The sequence below is a fragment of the Protopterus annectens genome, chromosome 1.part0 (genome assembly GCF_019279795.1).
Source record: "Protopterus annectens isolate FY-2018-M chromosome 1.part0, PAN1.0, whole genome shotgun sequence".
In the NCBI taxonomy this organism is placed as follows: domain Eukaryota; kingdom Metazoa; phylum Chordata; order Ceratodontiformes; family Protopteridae; genus Protopterus; species Protopterus annectens.
Window position 1 is genome coordinate 1,511,116,841 of NC_056725.1, and position 24,028 is coordinate 1,511,140,868.

General features: G+C 42.6%; 1 protein-coding gene across 3 annotated transcripts in view; it reads right to left on the reverse strand.

Moving 5' to 3' along the window:
• Nucleotides 1–24,028, reverse strand: part of ERMARD (ER membrane associated RNA degradation) — a 1,319,361-nt gene that overhangs the window by 235,676 nt on the left and 1,059,657 nt on the right. For all 3 annotated transcript variants that reach the window (XM_044067775.1, XM_044067770.1, XM_044067782.1), the window contains one exon: nucleotides 6,788–6,916. In XM_044067775.1, coding sequence (XP_043923710.1) covers nucleotides 6,788–6,916 — 129 coding nt within the window. The remainder of the gene's footprint in view (nucleotides 1–6,787; nucleotides 6,917–24,028) is intronic.

A 24,028-nucleotide genomic window follows, 5' to 3' on the forward strand; every position in this document is an offset into this window, starting at 1 on the left:
AAATCTTGGGAGACTCCATTGGTGACTGGTCTCTTTCTGGAGGTAACTTTCGTTATTTTGACTTCCTGTGTCCTACCTATGAGCCAGTTGGCAATCCATCAGATGACAATGGGTTTTATTCCCAGTTGATTTAGCTTTTCTACTATGCCTGAGTGGTGGACTGTGTCAAAATCTTTGGCCAGATAGATGTATGTGGTGTATACCATTTTACCTCTGTTCACTGTGACCTGCCCCTGACAAATCCAAAGCCCTTTTATCAGACTGGGCTTATTTTTACATTAATTTTACTTTTATTACTTAAAGTGGAATTCTACTATCCTCAGTTTCATATGAAAATATGTAGTGTTAAATTTCTTGTCAGTACTTTACAGAGACTATTTGTTTTTCTCTCATTTTAGATTGACTTTGGGTAGTCATTGTTCCTGGTCTTTTTTCTTAACCATTATATTTGTTGCTTTTGCTATTCTGGATATTGTGCATGTCTGTCCTGGTTTTTCAATTAACCAATTGCTTAAAATACTTTTCTCTGATTTTTTTTTTTGTATGACGGGGAAACTCTCTTGTTACTTCACCCATTTATTTCCATATGTCTACTTCAGTTTTTCACACTTGCAGATGTCTGAGCATTTTGTGCAGCCACAGAAAAACAATTCACAAGTGGACTTTTGCAGTCATTCCCAGGCACATGCCTTTGGCTGGATTTAGATTTCTTTATTTCCATCTTGGGGTGACCTTTTCTCTAAGCCATAAGCAGAATTCAGTTCTGCAGTCTCAGACAGATTATAGGGATCTACCTCCTTTGGCCTCATACAGGAAAAAAATACACTAATATAATTATGACACTAATATGGATTATTTCCAGCTTGTTATGAGATGCTAACCTAGCATGATAATGGAAACGTGAAATGATGATAATGTAAGCCCCCAACTTTAAACAGCTCATATTTCTGTTGTTTGGTGCCCTAGGAAAGACAGATCAGGGTAGAGAGAGAGTATCAGTTTCAAATCATGGCTTATTTTGTTTCATTTTACATTTGTTTACTGGGATAAGGCACTGATTTCAGTGGACCACTATCAAGCACAGACCAGACGAACATACCACAATATAAAGAAGAGATACAGAAATGCATAGTGTCATACAGAGATAAATAAATACATAACTATACAAACTTTGTGATTTATATACACTTTTGACAAGAGAAATTGAAAGGCAGGTTATAAGGTGGATACAAGAGTAAGTAATACGGAGGTTGTAACTTTGGATTCTATTTGAGTCTGTTGTTTTAAACCAGCTTAACAGCTAGCAAGAACATAGAGAAAGGAGAAAAGAAGAAGAAAAAAAAGAAATGGGAGAACCAGAGATAATCAGTAAATAATGCTTTAGCAGAAATGCTGGTATTAATAAGTGAAGAAGTAGTGAACAGAGACAGGAAAGGGAGTAACATTTAAGCAATGTGATGAGATTGGTGGTGCTGGCTTGAAGCATGCATATGCAGGTGTTCCTCAAGTTCAGCAATACGAAATCCAAACGCCAGAAACCGCAATTACGGCAGGTGCAAAGGTCAAACAACGTAACTCAAAGACAAAAAATGGCCAGCACCAAATAATGAAACAAAAATATATTTATTGTGACAGCTCCAAAATGGTACTCTATATATACACCACCAGACTAAAATCAGACCGGTTTCGGCATCAAAATACCTTCATCAGTGAGATTAACAAATGAATGCTCAAAAGCATTAAATACATAATGAATACCTAATACCACTTCCTATTGGTTATTCATAATTGGTCATTGAGGCCAGGTTTGAACAATTCCCCAAGCCTGATGATCCAACTTATTTCCTTATTATTTAAAATGGAATGCCAACCCCTTTTTGGTCAACCTATTTCCCTTTACATGATCAATAACAATAAACTTAAACCGTGCTGTAATATGATGAATGGTAAGTTTAGATAGGGCGCTAGACATTATTTTGTCCCTGATGTCACTAAGGTGCTCTGAAATGGGAATCCGAAAAGACCTAGACGTTTGCCCTACATAAAAAGCAGAACAGGAACTACAAGCCAATCTGTGCTGCAATTTCCAAAAAAAGTAATATCATAAACCTTAGGGGTATTTGCACTCGTAAAAAGTCTGGATGTAAATACATGACTGCAAGAAGAACAGTGGCCACAAGGTGTACAACCAATTAACTTATCTCCAAATAAAGTAGCCTGTTGTTTAGTAGCTTCCGTTCTATGTTTATAGTGACTAAAATGTGACCCTAATGTCAGGCTCTGATGAAAGCAAAATAGACATTTAGAGGTCAAAAATTCAGAAAGGTTTTCATCCGACCGTAAGATACCCCAATACTGATCAACAATATCCCTAAGGACATTGGCATTATGTCCAAAAGTCGTGACAAACCTGATCGTAACATCTTCATCCAAATCCCTGCGCTTATATTGCAATAATGCAGATCTCTGCTGTTTGGAGGCCCAATCACTGGCAGTCATAACGTTATTGGGTCCATAACCCCTATTTTGGAACCTACCTATAAGGTCCCGTTGGTAATGTTGATATGAGTTTTCGTAGGAACTTATACGTCTAATTCTAAGGAATTGCGATTTAGGAATGTTTTTGTTGATATGTTTGGGGTGAAAGCTGGAGGCATAAAGTAATGTGTTGTACTGGGGGTGTTTATGAAAGACTTTAGTACTTAACGTATGATCAGGTAAAAAGGTGATGGTAACATCCAAAAAATTAATCTCTGTGACATGGAAATTAACCGTAAATTCAATACCCCATTTGTTCTCATTTAAATATTGTACAAATTCTTGCAAATATGTACTATCTGCCTTCCACACCATCCAGCAATCATCCAGATAGCGTCTCCAAATGTCAAGTCTCATATAAATATAGATTATGATTGCTATAGTAGATCAATTATTCCTTCAAAAAAACCCATAAAGAAGTCTGCATAAATGGGAGCAAAAGATGATCCCATGGGAGTACCCTTGACTTGTCAGTAGCATTTACCATGAAAATAGAACACATTCTTGCTAAGAACGTGTTCTGTCAAACAAATCAGTAATGTGTTGAAACCAGGTGAGTACATACTGACCCTATTCAGCCAATATTGAATGGCTTCAAGACCAGCCCAGTAAGGAATACTGGTGTATAAGGTAGTGACATATAATGTACACATAAGCCAGTCATGATCCAACTGTCTGTCCGAAATAATCTGTAAAAATTGTGTAGTGTCCTGAATTCTGTACCGGACATGACATAGTAAAGGTTTAAGGTACTTGGTCAAGAAAGCTGACAAAGGCTCAGTTAATGAGCCTTTGCCAGATACAGTAGGCCTATTGTATGACTTGGCTGATGTGTACATTAGATGTCACTGCCTTAATACTTTACTTCCAGGCTTTTTGGTCCCACTTTCCAAACTTGAGCAGGAGTGCAATAGTTTTTCTAAGTTAAATTTTATTTGCATTTGGGCTCCAATAGTTCCTTCAGGATGACAGTGCATTTAATCCCAACAGAATATTCGATGACTACAAGTCACTGTCCAATGTTCTGGATTTGCTTGCCTCACAATGTGTACATGCTGTCCAGCATAATAGACATAAGCAATGATTTCACTATGAACTCCATTCCTCATGATGGGAAAGATAGAGGTTGGAAGGTTATCAGAGCTTTGTGGGTCTCTGCTTCATCACAAGGATTATTATGTTCTATAACAGACTGAGATCTCTCATAAGAAGCCACCTTTTCTGTAAAGATACATCTCAGCAGAAGGTAAATGACCTGCCATGCTATTGCAAGTGGTGGGCTGTCTATGCAACCTGACCAGTGTTTCCACCTGTAGAGTTTTGAGATCACTTTAGTGTAAGATGGCTATTTGTTTTTTTTTTCTTTGATAAGCTTACCACAGTTACATAACAGGTTCCTACTTCAGACTTCATGGGCTGTATTTCTCCTGAACTTGCACATCATTTTTGGATCTTGAATATGATATTTTCATAGTTATGATTCAAAACATGCCATCAAATTTGTAGAATGGATCTCTGTTTTTCCAGACAGGATAGAGCCTGCATGAATACAGGAGCATTTTTTTAACAGATTTTAGAATCCTGTTTAAGACTGTGGTTTCCATCTTTGGTGAGGAAGACTTTAGTGATGGTTGTCCCCAAGAAAACATCTCCCAAAATTCTTGGCAATTACTTCCCTGTCTCTAAAATGTTATTCTTGGGTAAGGTTACTAAAAAAGTCTTTGCCTGTTTTTTTACAATTCTCATAACAATAAATCTTCCTTAATTAGGACAATTACTTTCTTTATGGCTAGAGAACAAACAATTTTTTTCTGTCTACGTTCTGTTTGATTTCTGTGTAGGGACTAACCATATTGATCAAGGTATCCTGTTTAAGTTTATATTCTTCTTCTGGTATTTCTGTTACTGTGCTGGAGTAATTTGCATCCTCTCTTTCTGGTCATACCCAAATGTGATCTTCTGCATTGTGGAGCACCTCAGGATTTGATCTAAGGACTGTTAATTTTCACAATGTTTATGCTGCCCCTTGGGGATCTTATCACAACTAGGGGACTAAATTGTTATTATTATTATTATGCTGACAATACTCAGCTCTACAACTCCTTCTCTCAAGAAAATATGGCAAATAAATATTCTTTAGCAGATGATTGTGAGGTCATTTACTCTTGGCTTTCTACTTATTACTCAAGTTGAAAATATTCAAAACAAAAGCTTTGGTTAAAGATGCTACCATGAGACAGCGTCCTACCTTGGTTCATCCACCTTCCATTTCTTATGGCTGCAAAAGGCTGAAATTTTATTAAAAGTAAGTAATCCTAGCACTGGCTTTGATAACCACCTAACATTAAAGGACCAAGTGTTAGCTGTAGTTAAGACCTCGTGTTTCCATCAGAAGACTGTTACAAGGTTTAAACACAATACGTCCTGAGAACCTCTCTGGTAATGAATGACCTTTACCACAGGCTTCCTAGCACTGAGATTGATCGGTTACAGTTAATGCAAATGTTGGCAGCACTGCTACTAACTGGTGTTTTCACTACCATCACATTAATCCATGATATGGAGCTATTTTTGGCTCCCTGTCCAGTTTTGTAATATACTAAAAACACTGCTGCTGTTTCATTACAAATACATAAGGTTTATATAAATATGTCAACTGTCCCTTTAGTGTTAGCCACAGATACTGTCCTCTGCCAGCCATTGCTTGCTAATATACCTGCGGCATGGCTTGAATCATCTGATGTGCGATCTTTATAACAGCAAACTCTGTACTGCTGCAAGCTAACACCTTAGTGATTGAAGGATTGTTCCTCACTGGCATCCTTTAAGAGCTTTTTAATCATATTGTTTGACTTAGCTTTAAATGACAACCTGTGTGAACAGGTTCTAAGTTTGCCTTAAACTGCATTTAGTTGGTTATTTTGCCTGGTTTATTTTTTGTTCAAATATTTAACTGTTTTGTCTTAGTAACAGTACTTTGTCACAAAGCATTGAACTGAAAAGGTTAAACTAAAAACTATAAAAAAAAAATGACACTAAGTACACCATCACAGAGAAGATACTTTAACGGCCACTCAGTAATAACAAAAGGTTAAGCTCTTTCGTTCTATACCCTGAAACAATCCAAAGCAACAGTTATCTATAAATTCTATTTTATGTGAGAAAGCACGATTATAAAGTTGTAAATATACATTTTTTAACTGCTTAATTTTATTTTTTAAATGTTCTAATACAATGTGTTAACATTTTTAATATAAGGTCTTTACATTCATTATGGATTTGTAGCGTTGTTGCCTCACAGCAAGAGGTTCTCCCGTTCGATTCTCGGCTGGAGCGCTTTCTATATGGAGTCTGCATGTTCTCTCCGCGGTCGAATGGCGTTTGACAGACATGCGTAAAATGGGTGTGCCTTCGTTGAAGGTTGGGCGTCGAGCTGGCAACGTGAAAAATCTACTGCCAATCATTAGCAGACTGGAGTTCCGCTGTGGTGACCCCTAACTGGGAAAAGCCGAAAGAACAACATTCATTATGGATTTGTGTACTTTCCAACAGAGTTGGTTTACATATAGCATGTGATCTGTAATTTTTTTTACAAATAGGAAGCAGTATTGTAGAGTTTGGTTCTGATGAGGTTCTTTTCAGGTTTTAAAATGAAAGCGCTTAACTGTTTGCTATCACTGAATGGTCATTAAAGTCTTTTCTCTGTGCTGGTGTGCTCTGTGGCATTTTTTATTTTACACTAAGTTTGAATATAAACTTGAAAATATTCATCACAGCTGTATTACATCATTAAAGTGAACATCTAAAACTATGAGTAGGCATGGGGCAATGATAAGGAAATTACACTTTCGAAGGACCTGTATTAATGGCAGATACTGTTCCTCCAGCTTGAACTTCTTTACTTCTGTTCAGTACATGATGGTAAAGAGAGAGTTTAATGATAACCAGCACAATGAAACTCAGCTTTACTTAATTATTCATACAGAAAATGAATCATCTGTACCTGGCCTTCACATGTGACTCAATAAAGCACTACATAAACAGGAGTGAATTAAGATATTATCAAGTTTTGCCATTAAATTACCCACAACTGTAAATGTATATTTCAAGAAGCATACAGGTTACGTGCCCTTTCTGACATTAATCAATTAGACATATAAAATATAGTTCTCAGAGAACAGAAGAAATCTTTTTTTTTTTTTTGCAACACAAGTGAATAATACAGCTCTTTACAGATCTAGACACTTACTTATTTCCTAATAATTCACCCACTGGCTCTCGTTTCCAGCTGAAGTTGACAGGCATTAAAGAAAATGTCAGAGAAACAATTTCATCCATCAAAGAGCTGCATTCCTTGATATCTGCAGGGTCCTTCAACCTTCAAAATAAAATAAATTAATAAATAAAAAACACTGTAGAGGATGACTTCTCTTCCAAGTTATTTTTTTTCTTTATATAGCAGGCCAAGTTAATGCAAAAAAACAAAAACAAATGCATACTCTGTAATTCAGTATAAAAGAATAGCTGTTATTTGTTACCCATAACATAACAGCATTTCTCCTCTTCAATAACTAAGAGGATGCTATGAGGATTCAGTCAGCTGCATTCACAACAGTCACTCACTCATTATCCACACAATGTTAAAACAAAACAGTTGCAACAGTTTATATATAGATCTCCAAATTTTACATTCCACAGAAGAGAAGGAACAGTGCTTGGATGCACAAAGGGGATCCCAATGGGAATGGGTATGCATCAGGATTCAGCTCTCAGACCAATCCTATTGCAACTGGTACTGCTACTTCAGTAAACAGGTCAGGTTAGACAAATCAACAAAAAAAGAAGTTATGCACTCACCATAATGTTCCATCGGAGTAGTTTTACTTCATTTGTCTTCAACCCGTGGGTCTTTGGATCTACATCGGATCCGACACGGCTGCATTTTCCAGCTATGGCTCTGAGCTCCATGCTCCTCCCCTTACCCATAATGCCCCCTGTCTCCCTTCTCCCTTCAGATCGAGTTTGCTGCCTAACAGGTATCAGACACCTGACCCAATGACACCTTATCATCAAACACCAATCATCGCAGGAAGAACCTTAGCCTGGACAGGACCAAGGATCCCAGCAATAACCGTCCGACATAAAGGACATGTCATAACCCAAAGGATTAGGTTAGGGAGAAAGAGGGGGGATGGTTGAAGACAAATGAGGTAGAACTACTCAGATAGAAAGTTATGGTGAGTACATAACTTCTTTATCTGAAGTAGTTTACTTCATTTGCTCTTCAACCTGTGGGACAGAGTCACCAGCTACCTAACTCTTGGGAGTCCCTCATGGAAGGATATTCTGGAGTACCGCACAACCAAAGGATCACAAATCCTAGAGACCAAATCCAGTTTATAATGAGAAATAAAGGCGTGAGATGAGGCCCAAGTGGCAGCTGAACAAATATCATCCAAAGAGACCCTAGACCAAGAGGCCGCTGACGTATCCATAGATCGGGTCGAATGACCCTTCACTTTCCCTGGTAGAGACAAACCTCTTTCTGAATAAGCCCAGTCAATGCATTGTGAACTCCAGTGAGCAATTGTCACTTCTGAAACAGGTTTACCAAAGAAGGGCTTGGCATAGGACACAAAAAATTGATCAGACTTGCGGAATGGTTTAGTCCTATGAAGATAAAACCTCAACTGCCTGTGTATGTCCAGTAAATATAATTTGTATTCCCCTTTGTTCTGGAAGTTAGGAAAAAATACTGGCAAATTGATGGTCTGATTAATATTGGCTTCCGATGCTACCTTGAGAAGGAAGGACGGGTTAGTGCGTAGCGACACTCTATCTTTATGAAAGATCATATAAGGGACTTTGATAGAAGGAGCTTGAAGCTCCGACACTCTTCTAGCAGAAGTGATGGCAACCAAGAAGGCAGTTTTCCAAGTCAAAAATTATAGATCCTCAGATGCTGCAGGCTCAAATGGGGGAGAATCCAATGCCTGCAACAGTAAGGTGAGGTCCCATGGCAGAATCAGGTCCTTAACCAGGGGTCTGAGAAGAAAGGCACCTTTGAGAAAGGTTTTACAGAGTTTAGAGGAAGCCAATGAAGACATGTTTACTCCAAAATGAAAATTAGAGGTTGCTGCTAGTTTGGACTTTCATCATAGAGGAACTAGCGCCTTGATGAAAAATGCTAGCCAGAAAATCTAAAACTGCCGAAAGCGGAGCAGTGAAAGGATCCAAAGACCTCGGATTGGCCCATATAGAAAAAAGTTTCCATTTACTACGGTAGACTTTTCTGGTAGACAATTTATGAGCTGCTACTAGAATGGACTTAACAGGAGATGACAGACCAGGAGTCCTAATAATCATGGGAACTGGAGCAGCCAAGCAGTGAGCTTCAGACTGTCCAGATCTGGATGAGGGATCCCCGAGGGATGTAAGAGCAGATCCGGGACCAGATCCAAAGTCCATGGTGGAACAACTAGATGAGACCTGAGTAAGGGAAACCAAACCTGTCGAGGCCAGAATGTGACAATGAGGATCACAGTGCTCCCCAGCCTTCGGGCTTTCTGTAGAAACTTTGACATAAGGGGAAGAGGAGGATATGTATAAAGAAGCCCGGGAGGCCAAGCATGAATCAGAGCGTCTCTGGGGGCTTCCTCAGCAGGGGGTTCAGAGCGAAAAACTCGCTGCATTTCATGTTAAAAGGAGATGCGAAAAGATCGCAGCAAGGACGACCCCACTCTAGAAAGATTTGTTCCACTACTGAAGGATTCAGAGACCACTTGCAAGGCAGCAGGATCGATCTGCTGAGCCTGTCCGCTAGAATGTTGGATCGTCTCTGGATGTGCATTGCCACCACAAACCAGCCGGTGGAGGTCGCCCATTCCCACACTCTCATGGCCTCTCGTCATAAGGGATAAGATCTGGTTCACCCTTGTTTGTTGATATACCAGACCACTGACATATTGTCTGTCTGAATTGCAATCATTCACAGAGGAAGATGAGCATGAAGGGCCTGGAACGCAAGAAGAACCACTCTCATCTCTGGAACACTGATGTGCAGATAAGTCTCAGAAGGGGACCACGTGCCTTGGACTGTCCTTCCTGAGCAGTGCCCCCCACCCCCACCCTAGTAGGGAGGCATCTGTGGTCACCATGGTCTTGAGGAAAGCATGTTGAAACGGACATCCCTTGAGGAGATCTGGAAACTGAATCCACCACCAAAGGGAGTCCCTGCACGCTTTTGAAATTCTCACCGGAAAAGTCAATGGAAGGTCTAACAGTGACCACTGAACTGCCAGTGTCCACTGCAGCACCCTCATATGAAGGCGCACCATTGGAAGAAGATTTATCGTGGCTGCCATGGAACCTAGAGCTCTTATCACTGCTTCGGCTGTTGATAAATGGGTCTGAAGAATGAGTAAGACATATAACCTCAAGCTGCGTATCCTGTCTGACATGAGGAACGCCTTTGCTTGTATTGTGTTCAGTCATGCCCTGATGAAGTCTAAAATCTGAACCGGGAGAAGAACAGACTTGTTCATGCTGTTTGTAATGCCCAACTTGTTGGCAAGCTGAAGGAAGTAGTCTCTGGTCTGACATGGTAGATGCTCTAAAGGGGCAGTACAGAGCCAATCGGCCAGGTACAGAAAGACCTGAATGCCATGAAGCCTCAGGTGAGCCGCTACTACTGCCATTACCTTGGTGAACACCCGGGGGGGCTGTGGTAAGACCAAAGGGGAGGACTCGAAATCGGTAATAGGTTCATAGGTAGATACTAGGCTATCTGCCCAAAGGCATTTATAAGCCTAGCCAGAGTGTATTTGGCTTTCGCCTCCCTATTAGATTAGCCTACTGTGCCTCTGTATAGTAGGTCAAAGAAGGTAGCCCTTTAAGATTAGTTTACTGTGCCTCTGTCAAGCAGGGACACAGAAGAGATCCCAGGGGTGAATTTGCGATTTCCCATCCACGCATCCAGATTTCGCTTGAATAGGGTCAGCGAGGGGCTATGTCTAACATGAATTGGGATTCTGTTCCAGAGTGAGGGGGGCCTCTGGGAAATTAATCTGTCCCTCCAGCATGTCCTATTTATTTCTGTGCTGAGGTTTAAGTCCCTGGAGCGTGTAGCTCTAAGGGATTTGGATTTTTTGAGGTGGAGCATGTCCATTAATTCTGGGTTAGACATGGCTTTGTACGTCAGGCATAGATCACCTCTGAGTAGGTGGTAAGCAACTGAGTACAGCTGGAGTTTCTTTAGTTGAGCTGCATAGGACATCTGTTTGTGGCCCATGATCCTCTTGGTGAGGTACTTTTGGGGTCTCTCCAGTTGCTGCAGATGTCGAGTAAGGTACATCCCAAAAGGGGCATTGTATTCAATTATGGGCCTGATGAGTGATGAGTAGAGAGGCACAATGACCTCTCTTGATCTAGATGCGAACCCTTTCATGATAAGGTGGGCTATATAGAAGGTCTTTCTAACCACTTTGGCAACGTGATTATCAAAGGAGAGATTACTATCTACGTGGGTCCCCAAATCCCTAATTACTTCTTCCGTACTTAATGGATTACCGCCTATGTGGTAATTTGTGAGCACTTTGTTTTTCCCAAAGGGGATGACTATGCACATTTTAGCATTTAGCTTGAGGCCATGGGTCAGGCACCTAGCATCCGTCTCCAGGAGACCCTTTTGGAGGATACTTGTGTCAGCTGAAGAGTCAATTATGGCTCCCAGTTTGCAGTCATCTGCGAACTTTGTCAGCCACAGTCCCCCCGTGTTAGCCTGTACCTCAGAGAAGTATATACCGAATAAGAGAGGTCCCAGAACTGAGCCTTGTGGGACGCCACTTGTAACTGGTTTGGATTCGGATGTGGCACCTGCAATTCTGACCATGTGGGTTCTATCCCTGAGCCAGTTTGCAACCCACCTTGTGACACAGGGGTTGATATTTAAACTTGTAAGCTTATTTATGATGCCCGAGTGGGATATTGTGTCAAAGGCTTTTGCGAGGTCCAGGTAGGCTGTGTGGACTACCTTGCCCTCATCTATGGCTTTGGTAACCGTTTCAAAGAAATCAACTAGGGTTAAGAGGCAAGATCTGCCCTTAACAAAGACAAATTGGGTAGGGTCCAGTGTCTGGAGGTTCCCAATGTCTTTGTTTATGAGTTCCATGATAATACGCTCCATAGCTTTACAGATCAGACTAGTCAGGCTTATTGGGCGATAGTTCCCGGGGTCCGTTGTGGCGCCACCTTTGTGGAGTGTGACCACTGTAGCTGGAAGCCATTCTTTGGGTACATATCCTGTAGTAAGGCTAAGTTTGAACAGTGACTTAATGTGAGGGTTCAGTTCTTCTTGGAGCTCGTGTAAGACGCAGCCTGGGACATCGTCCGGTCCCATAGATGCTGTGTTTTTTGCTTTGGAGAGGGCAGCTTTCACCTGTGCATCTGTGATGTCAGGGAGGTTACATTCAGTTGGGATAGGTATTTGCTCCTTTGGGGGGGAAGGGGGGGAGAAGTTAGCACTGAACCTGTCTGCCAGGATGTTGGCTAGGTCTGTAGGTTCGGTATATTTTGTACCATTATGCATCAATTCAGAACATATCTGGCAATTTCCACCCATATTCCTGACATAACTAAAGAAGGCCTTGTGATGATCTTTAGTGTCTAGGGCAATTTTTCTTTCGAAGCTGGCCTTTGATGATTTTATGAGGGATCGTAGTTTCTTGCTAATACTGATCAGAGATGCCTTGCCTTTTTGGGATTTTGCTCTATCATGTAGTAGCTTCCTCCTTCTGCTGTATAGCTTATTTATGGCCGGGGTCCACCAGACAGGTCTCTGTTTTTGGAGGAGTGAGTCTTGGTTTTATCTGGGATAGCACGATCCATGCATTCCTGCAGGTGCTCATAGAATGCAATTGTAAAGGATACTGCAGATTGTGCAGTATTATCCTCTGGCCCGGGGGCTTTGAAGGATTCCACCTCAGTCTTGAGAAGTGTGAAGTTAGCTTTTGAGAAATTTTTTACAGTGGTTTCCTTGGCTGGGGGTGGGGACGGGATATGGATATCCAGGGAAATTAGTTTATGGTCTGATCTTACCAATGAGGGATTTACCTCTGGTGTGGAACATAGAGTCCCCATGTTGGTGATGACCAGGTCCAATATGTTGTCCCCTCTTGTGGGAGTGGTGACCAGTTGTTCCATAGCGTTAGAGTTTACAAATTCAAGGAACCGTTGGGCGAGGGTGTTTGGGCTTGAGTAGTTTTCCCAGTCAATGTTTGGGTAGTTGAAGTCACCCAATATCATGGTGTTTGGAGAGACCTTCATATTCTCAGGAATGCCAAGTGGGGTTCCTGTAAAAGGGAGGATGATGTGTAGCAGGCTACAAACTGAAAGGCAGTTTTGCCCTCTGTTAGTTGCACATGGATGGTCTCCGATGCTTTGTGCAGTGCCACTAACCTGGAGGTGTAGGTATCTTTGATGAATATATATACTCCCCCTCCTTTTTTGCTTTGGTCCGAGTGTTGGGTCCGAAAAGCATGGCATGAGTTATAACCTGGTAGTGCTGGGGTGCTCTCAGGAGCCTTGAACCAGATTTCTGTTACTGCACAGACATCGATTTTCTCCATAGTGAGGAGAGTCTCGAGTGCGTGCATCTTGAGGTTTAGACTTCTGGCATTGAGTAGCATTACATTTAGTTTTTTTATTCTTGGTTGTCTATGGAGGTTGGTTTGTCCTTTGAGCCTTGCCTAAAAAAGGCACTATGGGGGTGGCAAGAGCCTTGGCCAGTATACAAAAGCCTAAGGGTGACAGGTGCAAGCCGTCCCTAGCGAAGCAACAAGGCTTGTCGAGCATGTCATCCCAGGCTGACAGAAACTGGATCCCCTTTGAATGACACCAATACTTTAGCCAATTGTTGAAACTGATCATTTTGTCTTTATACTGTAGCATCATTCTTGGTGAGGGCAAGGTGCTACTCAAGGTCAGGGTCATACCAGCCTGGGCTACATGATCAGAGAGCTCCTCTATGTCTCTTTTCGTGTAGTCCAGGGAAGTACGTCTCAGGTCATTCACACCAGCATGGACAATGATGGAGTCATATTTGTACTTGCTTTGGAGTGACCTGAGTGCTTGAGTTATGTGGCGGATCCTGGCACCCGACAGGCAGCTTACAGTGACCTTCTCCTTGTTCAGTCTGGTGAGTGGGACGTCAGTGTGCCGGACAATAGAGTCCCCTATAACAGGTGTATTTGGTGTGTTGTTTAGCCTTAAGGGCTGTGACTGTGTGGCACACTGACTTTGTGAAATATGTGATTTATGGGTATTGTTGAGGGCTGGCTGTTGCTTGGGTGTCTGCTTTGGAGGTCTTTGCTGCTTAGGCAGATTTTTATTTAGAGCCTCCGAGTATGTTTTTGTGTGTTTATGTGTTAGGTTTGCAGATGCAATAGGTCTATGTGAGACTGGATTTGTGGTGCGGGTGGTTACCTTTTCCTCCTGACTGACTGTACCAGTCTTGGGTTGAGAGAGCACTGCCTCCAGTTTGGCTGTGTAACTGCATCTCTCACATGTATTAGAGTTTGGTTCCCAGCTGGAAGCAAAGGAACCTGTCCATCTTGATGTGATAGTACGCGTCCTGGAGGTCAAGTCGAGCACATCCAGTCTCTGGCCTGCAGATAGGGCAGGATAGATTGAATTCAGGACCATCCGGAATTTTGTCTTGGTTACTGACAGGCTCAATTTGGACAGATCCAATACTGGTCTGAGGTCCTCCGTCTTTTTTGGCACTAAAAAGACCCTCGAATAAACCCCCTGACCCAGACTGGTGTGGGGGAGACCGGTTGGATGACTCATTTTCTTAGCAGTGAGTCTATCTGCACTGCTGCCTCCTCCTGCTGCATGGGTGGAACATCCGGGAGGGCTTTGTTGGATGTGGGAGGATCCTTGAACGGAACAAAATATCCTCTGGATATGACTCACAGCACCCACTGATCTGTAGTGATGGACTCCAATGCTAATGGGTGAAGCGACCCCCAAATGCCTCTAGAGATGGACAGCCAGGCAACCCCTCAGGGCTGCTACCCGGGTTTATCCGAGAAAGGTTCTTGGGATCAGAAATTCCTAGGACCCCCTCTGCCTTGAGGGCGGCATCTATCACATCCCCCTCTGCCTATGGCGGAAGGCGAGTCCTGAGATTCCTGGGAAAACACCTAAGGCTTCCGAAACCACATCTTCTGGCATCACTGGTTCCTGGAAAAGGACCTCTGAGGCAGTCAGAAGTGGATCTTGACGGCAGACAGTGTCTTCCCGTCCTTCTCACTCTGGACCAAAGTCTCTCTGACCGTCTTCCCAAAAAGGGAAGAACCATCATAAGGGGCATTGGTAAAAGATGCCTTGAAGGGCTCCAAGAACTGACATAAGCAGTGCCAGGCGTGATGCCGGATGGCAACGCCTGACCCCACCACCCATGCAGCTCCCTCCATGGCATGGGAGAGCAAACGCATAGCCGTGCTGGCTACAGATTTTAGGGTGGCCATTCATGCATCGAACATCTTCTTGTCCTCTGCCGACATGGACCCTGGGATTGACTCCATGACTTCCTTGACCAGATCTCTCTGGAGCTGAATGACGTGGGCCATGTAGTTCAGCACCCTCACACAGAAGGTCGCTGAAGCATAAACTCGCTTCCCAAAATGATCCAACTCTCTCAACTCTCGGTCAGGCGGGTGAACCGTGCAGCTCTCCTGGGTGAGTTCCTTTTTGGTGGCCACCGCCACAATCATAGCATCTACAGGGGACCCCTTGTGGCAGTGTAACTTGTCTGTGGGGGGGGTGGCTTACGACTTTGCTCGGGCGCTTGGGTATTGGCTCTACAGTATCCAGCTCCTTCCACTACCTAGATGCTATCAAATCCACAAGTGGAGCAGGAGGGGACACCCAAGAGGTAGATGGGCCCGAGCCGAATGCCTCCAGAAACACGGACTTGTCAGAGGTTGGTTTTAGGGCGGACCACACCCCTTTGGTGAAGGATCTCCATGATGTCTCCAAAGGAGGCATCCTCGGAGGGTGATCTTGGGGAACCTTCCCCGTCATCCAGGTCTGCGTCTTCAGTGAGGGACTCTGTAGGAGAGTCCAAGTGCCTCCTTTTACACATATGCTTGCAGGGGGGGCTCCTCAGGGGGACTGTCTGGGGAGGTCTCACAAACGGGATGTTCCAAGGGCAGAACTTCCTGGGGCACTACAGCTATGGGCTGTCCCTGAGAGGGCAAGATGGTCAGAACCACATTCAAGGCCAGGGGGGTCTGGATGGACTCCGAAGATGAAATGGTCAGATGCCTCTACCCTGCGAGAACCATCTCCACCACGTCGAATGCCGAGGGGGAATAGACCTCCTTGGCTGATCTAGCGGAAGCCACTCCCCCTGATCTGACCGGGGAGCCGGAGCCGAGCCTCTGGGAGCCGAGATGTGGAGGGGAATGCTTCTCTCTGACAAGCTCAGAGCAGAGAGTACTCCCTCGGATCCGACCCTGAGGCTATGGCTCAGAGAGTTTGAATCCGATCCAGTCGGATCTGACACACTCAAGGCACTGGCCGGCGTCAAGGTACAGGGTACTGTCGGCGCCGACCCCTTGACTCTGACCGTCCTCAGATCCAACGACTACGAAAACGCAGGTCCGATCGGAGAAAGAGTGATAGGTCTAAATAATGTCTGGAAGGCACCTGCTCTGGTGGGAGAAGGCCCTGGCAAGACCCCCATCTGAATTTGAGTGCAGATAAAAACAGCATCATCTTGTCCATCACCGCTTCAGACAAGCTCCGAGTAGAGCGGGAGGACGCCGCCAAAGTCGGCCAGGAAAGCCAGTGGGGGGAAGGCCTAGGGGGCGACTGGCTAACCTGTACCTCAGGCGAAAATCTGGGGGACCTGAGCCAAGGTGTCACTGGCCTGGAAACAGGCTTAATCTTCGGCGGAGGGCTGGCCTCTGAGAAGCGGTAGGGGGATCGTTTGCAAGGCTGGTCCTTCTGGCATTATCCCCTTCCCCAGACCTCTTGGTGGGAGGGTGTGTCCCAGAGGCCATGGAAGGGGAAGACAAAGCAGCAGCCACTGCTTTCCCAGCAGGGGAAGGTGGGATCTCGGTCCCAGCAGAAGAGGTCAACAGGTCCTTAAGGATCAGTTTTGTCCCACCTGTCCTTAAGTGCCCTGGGATTAAACCCAGCACAAATAGGACAGGGGGACTGGAGGTGAGGCACCCCCAAGCAAACCACACAAAGAGTGTGGCCATCCACCAGAGAAAGTTTATGGTCACACTCTGTGCACCTTTTGAAGCCTGGCGTCAGGGTGTCTGCCATGCCTTAGCCAGCCCAAAACACACACACCAAGTGGAAAGAAAGAGGGGAGGAAAGACAGGAAAGCCTACTTACTTTTTTTTTTTTTTTTAACACTACAGAGAACCCCGAGAAGGTACAGACAAAGGGTTAAAGAGAAATAGATAAGAAAGGCCAAAAAAAAAAAAAAGAAACAATTTACTGTTATAGGAAAACAACCAAATGCTTTGGTGCTCGGACCACGCTTCTTCCTCTCAGACGGCAAATGAGATCTGAAGGAGAAGGGAGACAGGGGCGCATTATGGGTAAGTGGAGGAGCATGGAGCTCGGAACCATAGCTGGAAAATGCAGCTGTGAAGGATCCAATGTGGATCCGAAGACCCACAGGTTGAAGAGCAAATGAAGTAAACTATTTCAGATCTACTGTATGTAACATGGTTCTACAAGCAGACTCTGAACAGGAACTTCAGCAAATGATAGCTGAAAGCACATGGGATGGAACTGAGTACAATAAAAGGCAGTAGTCATGGCAGAAACTGGGTGAAATCAGAAGGTGAATGATGAAATAGAAGGAAAACAGGGAGCCTGTTAACAGCTTCAAGTATCTGGGTGTGGGGCTGAGGAGCATGGAAATCTTAATGAGGAGTCAAAGCTAGAATCAGAGGTGTTGTAGCAAAGTGTCACGGGAAGTTTGTGATAGAAGAATATCAAAGATATTCATAAGGTGAACAAAATAGTGGTGAGACTACTGCTTCAGTAAAGAGCACAGCATATTAGGAATCTTAAAATGATGAAGTGCCTGAGACAAGCAGCAGAACACAAATTGAGTGGAAGCCAAAATAGTCTCATTTGTGGAGAAGGTCAAGGAGAACATATTATGGTGGTTCAGTCACATGTGCTTAAAAACAGAAGTCAATCTGGCAAAGAAGATTTGGGAGAGACAGGAAGAAGGCAAGATATGACAAGGATGTAAAATGGAGAGATGGACAGATTGCATCAGAGAAGACCTGCAACAGCTGGGCATGACTGTTGAAGATGGAAGGAGAGTATCTCTGAATTGGGAGTGACGGCAATAGTTGACACAGCACCTTGATTCCATTTAAAAATGGGAAAAATAGGGGACTGATGCCGATGATGACAGCTGATATGACGGTTCAGGAAAATTGGACAGCTCTGTGATGTCTACTGTTACCCTCTTTATTTTACCAAATTATGGCAGAATGTGAAAACTGAACTGTATGCATGTGTTTGGAGCTGTATCACTAATTTAAATTCTGATCAAAAATTAACATCCAGTTAACTATTAAAGTGTGCTATAAGAAGTACACATTACTGAAGTACAAGTGTAGTCAGAAGGGTGAAAGCTATAGTTTAAAGGGATATATACGTACCTGAAATGAACAGTGTCTGGCAGTTTGGCAGAGAAGACTAAGGCTGCAGGTTACTAATGAAATGACTCATTCATTGTTATCTGAGGAAGTCTAGTTATTAACTAGACGAAAAGCGCTTTATCCTACCGAGTTGTCAGTTTTACTATGTTTTATCATTTTACTATTTTATTAAAGTTCTATGGTGCCCGCTGTTCTCGACACCATTTTGTTTTGTGTTTAAACAGTTGGTCGTGGGGTTTTTGTTTTCCACAGCCATATTCATCCCAAGTCACCCCAACTGTCAGTAGTTACGGGAGCAAAGTTTGCAGGGTTATGAGTCTATGGTAATTAATACTGAATGCATCTGTCCATGAGGGACATGGCACCACCCCAGGAGTGAATTTACGGTACCCATCCACTGATCTAGGTTGCGTTTGAAGAGGGTCAGGGAGGGGTTCTGCTTCATATGAATGAGAAGCTTGTTCCAGAGAAGGGGTAGTCTCTGGGAGCTGAATCTATCTCTCCTAAATGATTTGTTCATGTCAATGTCTAGGTTAAGATCCCTGGAATGAGTGACCCTTGTGCAGTTTGATTTGAGTTAATGAAAAAAGATTTTTCACCTCTAGAAACAATAGGAAAGCATGAATAAGGTTAAAGAAAATTGATAATGCGGATCTGCAAACTGAGAACAACACAATCAAATATTTCTGGTAAAGCAAGGAGATGGTATTATCACAGATCAAAGGGCAGTCAGTGCTGCAATAGTAGGTTTGTTTCTTATAAGAAGAAAATGATTTGAAGGCACTAGACCCTCTGAAGAGAAACAAAGTTACAAGAATGAAGAGAGTTCATAAGAACATGATAACAGCACGTTTTATGCCACTGCTCTGCTCAGGTATATTACTTAACTTAAGATTTGCCAACCTTAAAATAAACCAAAATAAAACCCTAAACATAATAGGTTGCTACTTCCCACCTGGCCGCAACATCCCTCCACTTGAAAACCTCCTCAGCTGGACTACCCACCACCTACCCCAAGAAACTTTAATTCTAGGAGACTTCAACACTGACTGGCAATCCTGCTCTAGCAACCACCCAACCCATCATGTAAATCTTCATGGCTTCACCCAACTAGTCCAGTCACCTACTAGGATAAATAACTCCAACAAACACACTACCCTTGATTGGATACTAGTCAATAAGAGCCCCCAGTCATATATAGCAGGCTGCTTATCTGACAGCCTCAGTGATCACTCCCCAACCTTCTTACTAAGAAAACACCTTTATAAAGTAAAACCCATCATCTACCATCAAATACGCAAAAAAAACTAACTTCAACCCTCTCTCATTCAGCTCATCCTTAAAAGACTGTAACTGGCAACCTCTAAAATACCTCAAACTAGATGACGCAGTTGACTACTTTAATAAAACATTCCTAAGCATCCTTAATTACCATGCCCCCATAAGACGTTCCCGAACTAGACCCCAACAATCCCCATGGCTACAAAAAAACACAAAGTCTGAAATGAAAAACAGGGATAAAGCATGGGACAAACTGGCGCAAAAGCAAAACCCCCTCTACTAGGCAAAAATTCCTAGAACTACGCAATAGAACCAAAAAGCTTATAAAACAGGACAAAATCCAGTACTACCAGTCTGCCCTTACCCTCCTCCCAACATAACCCCAAACAATTCTGGTCCTCAATAAACTCCATCCTCCTCCCAGGTAAAGTAAGTACACCCACTCCTAACTTAACTCACTCCTCCGAAAATATTGCTACCTCTTTCAACAATCACTTCACACAAACCGTACTATCACTAGCTAGACAACACAACCCCCCCCCCATAAACCCACACCATCAACTAGAACTAACAATCTCCCAACTAGCTTCTCTTTCTCTCCTTTTCCTACCTCCAAAATAAAACTACTACTAACTAAACCTAAAACCACCAGATTAGCAGCACACAACCTCCCAGGTGAATACATTCAACTTGCAGCTGACGCTCTAACCTACCCCGTATCACTCTTGATTAACAGATCTCTGTCAGAAAGTAATGTTCCTACACTATGGAAAGTCTCACACATAATTCCCATACACGAAGGAGGCCCCTCCACAGATTTAACCAGTTACCGCCCCTTAGCTATTCTCTTGCCACTCTCCAAAATACTAGAGAGATGCATTCATTCTCAAGTCTCAGACCACCTCCTTGCTAACAACCTCCTCTCCAACACACAACACGGTTTCCGACCTAACCATAGCACCACCACCGCCTTACTCTCTTTCTCTAACACTATCCTACAAAATACAAATGCAGGTTATCTCTCCTCAGCTACCTTCCTAGACCTCTCTAAAGCTTTCGACATGGTCCCACACAAACAACTCCTCTATCCTCTCAATAACCTATCCTTCTCTCAACCAGTCATCAACTGGTTTCAGAGTTACCTATCTGACCGCCAACAAGCAGTTGTTTGGCAGGACAACTTATTCCCCCAACTACCACTCTCCATAGGAGTTCCCCAAGGGTCCATCCTGGGACCCCTACTCTTCTCTATTTTCACCAATAATCTAGCCTCAGCCACAACACATAGCACATTCGTACAATGCACAGATGATTCAACCATCATCTGCACAGCCCACTCCCTCCCAGAACTGCAAAAAGTCACACAGGAAGCATTTTCTTCTATTGAAACGTGGTTATCCGATGCCCAACTAATACTCAACCCAAACAAAACAAAATTACTAATCTTCCAACCCACCAAACTTACCCTACACAGCTCTTACTTTAACATCACAGCAAAAGACAACACCACCATCTATCCTACAGAACACACCAAATTACTAGGAGTAGAAATAGACAAACTGAACTTTGACATTCACATTTCTATGACCATTAAAAAAGTGCACAAAAAACTAGGAGCATTGTACAGAAATCAGCAACTACTTACCAAAGCAGCTAAAATTTCAGTAGCAAATTCTCATCTTATCTCTACCCTACTCTATGCCTCTCTAGTATTTATTAACCTTAGACAATGTGATCTAAATAAGCTCGAAACCTGCTACAACAAAATCGCCAAATTCGCCACAGGGGCTTCCTACCGTACTCACCACTGTCTCTCACTAGCAGAACTGGGCTGGCTAGAGCTCCCCCACCTCCTTCAATGGCACCAACTCACACTCACCCACAAACTAATAAACCAACCACTAAAAGTCCCATCCCCTCCAGAATCTACTCCAACCCTACATAACCACGAGACCACTAAGATCCAGCCACAAAAACCTCCTACAGGTCACAAGAGCCATTAACTCTGCTGGAGAAGCTTTATTTTCCTGCACTACAGCCAAACTCTGGAACTCCCTCCCATCCTCAATTACCTCTGTAACTTCTTGCACCCACTTTAAATCCTTACTAAAATCACACTTCAAAACTTGCCAGATATGCCCTTGCACCCCCCCCCCTCTAATACCATCCACACCCCCCACCCACTACCTCTCTCAGCCCCTATCAACAACCTACTTCTTAGCAAGCTTGGCTAATAATGTTCCCAGCTACCTACCACATAATACTAACTTCTTGTAGCAACAACTGCTAATGGCTGTTATGTACCTCAAAAACAGTTTGTATCAATTGTTCACTGATGAATCTCAACTACATTTTAACCATGTTTAGTATGTCACCATATTTTAAAATTGTACTATGCTCTACAGCTATTTTACATCTGTTTTCTTTTTGTCTTGCGTCCTTAACTGGACTAATGTCTATATTTAAATGCTATGTTTTTTTAACTGTATAATGCAAATAATACTTGATGTGGAGCTTTTCTCCCCAGGCCTCCGCTGAAAATGGACCTGTGTCCAGTCGGACTCTCCTAGTTAACAAATGTAAATAAATAAATAAAAATAAATAAATAAATCTTAAACAATATAGTCTACAGGACTCAAGAGTTCCATTTCCAGTCTGATAATTAAACTACTGGGAGAAGTTTTTGAAAGCCATATGCGTTATGGACAGTTCAGCAAAACATGACTCTCTAAACAATGCTCAGTGAAACAAATTTATATAAAAACTGGCATGTGACACAGTACATTAAAAGAAAGATGAAAAACAATATTTTGGCAAAAGGCTTTGCCCCTAACCACCACCACTATTTAAATTATTTAATTCTGTGGTTGGTACAAATCAGAAACAGGAAAATGCTTAGGTTGTCAGGAAGAATATAAATATTCTCCAGTCTCCTAAATACAGGCAAACTATTTAAGGCCATCCTGTCCAAGCTTCTCTGTAAACACAATTTTACAAACTGTTTTCAGTGAAATCCTGCTCACCAACCCACATCATTTTAAAGAATGCTTCTAATGTAGCCCATGCAGGTAGTGATTCCATATGTAGGTTAAAACATCCGTACATCCTTGAACTGTTGTTTTTTGCTGTTATTATTCTTACATGTGTTTGCCATTAATACATAAGCCGCGGTGGTGCAGCAGTAGCATTGTCGCCTCACAGCAAGAGGTTCTCCCATTCGATTCTCAGCTGGAGCGCCTTCTGTGTGGAGTCTGCATGTCCTCCCTGCGGTCAAGTAGCGTTTGAAAGACATGCATGAATGGGCGTGCCTTCGTTGAAGGTTGGGTGTTGAGCTGGCACCTTGGTACCGTAAAAATCTACTGCCAATCATTAGTGGACCAGAGTTCCGCTGTGGCGACCTCTAACCGGGAAAAGCCGAAAGAAAAACAACAACAACAACATATGATAATAAAACAAAAAACAAAATAGTGCACAACAATATAAATAATAACAAAACACTAAGAATTCTAATTATAAAGTGCAGCACATGCTCACAACCATTAAGGGACACAGTGAGGGTATGTTGCAGGAGATGGACCTTCTCCTTAATACTGCTGTCATTAGGATCACTCAGCAAGAAATTTTAAGGCAAAAAAACTAATTTTTCTGCAATATACGCATATAACAAAGTCTTTATGATCTGTTCACCTATTGTAAAATATTTCATTTTATTCTGAAGCACATAATACGCTTTACTGGATAAGTTCTGTATAGTGCTCAATTTCTGATTAAGAATGGCCCCAGAAAGAAAAATGCATCGGTATATTTTGTCAACTTGAGCTATATCATCAAGCTTGTATATAATACAGTAGCATTTAATGAATCCTGCCTAAAATATTTTTAACTAAAATATTCTTATAAAAGAATGCACTGTTTGTTAAAATAACATAAAGATCTTTCTAAAAAGCTGTAATTTTTAGGGGTTGACAGTTCACCTTACAATTTTTTGCTTCTAGGCTAGTATTAATTTTGACAGATTGAAAGAATGAGTGTGATACTGTAACAAACTGAATTAAGGAGTCTTGATATTTCCTGAAACTTTGATAGGTGTGACTAATTCTGCAGACATCTACAAACCTAGTGATCATGTCCCAGGACTCAGTTTAAGAAATACAATGAAAACAGAAAGAAAATTGGTCCAAACAGTGACCTTAAGTTTGTACCTCTACCTCTAATGACCTCAATACTAGCCCAGGGCATACACCACTAATCTTAAATCATTCTGAAAGTAGTATTTAATGCATCATTTTATTACATTTCACTAACTGAATGGCAATCCATATAATAATTCTCAGTTCTAAATATGACGACAAAGTGAAATGATCTGCCACTGTTTCTGAAGCTGAATCAAAAAATGAAAATCCCTGGGAAGGCAGACTCACCCTTAAACAGTCCATGTTAGACCATAGCAATATGCAATAAGGAATTATACCTGGCCTCAGACATACTGACTACTGTCATTT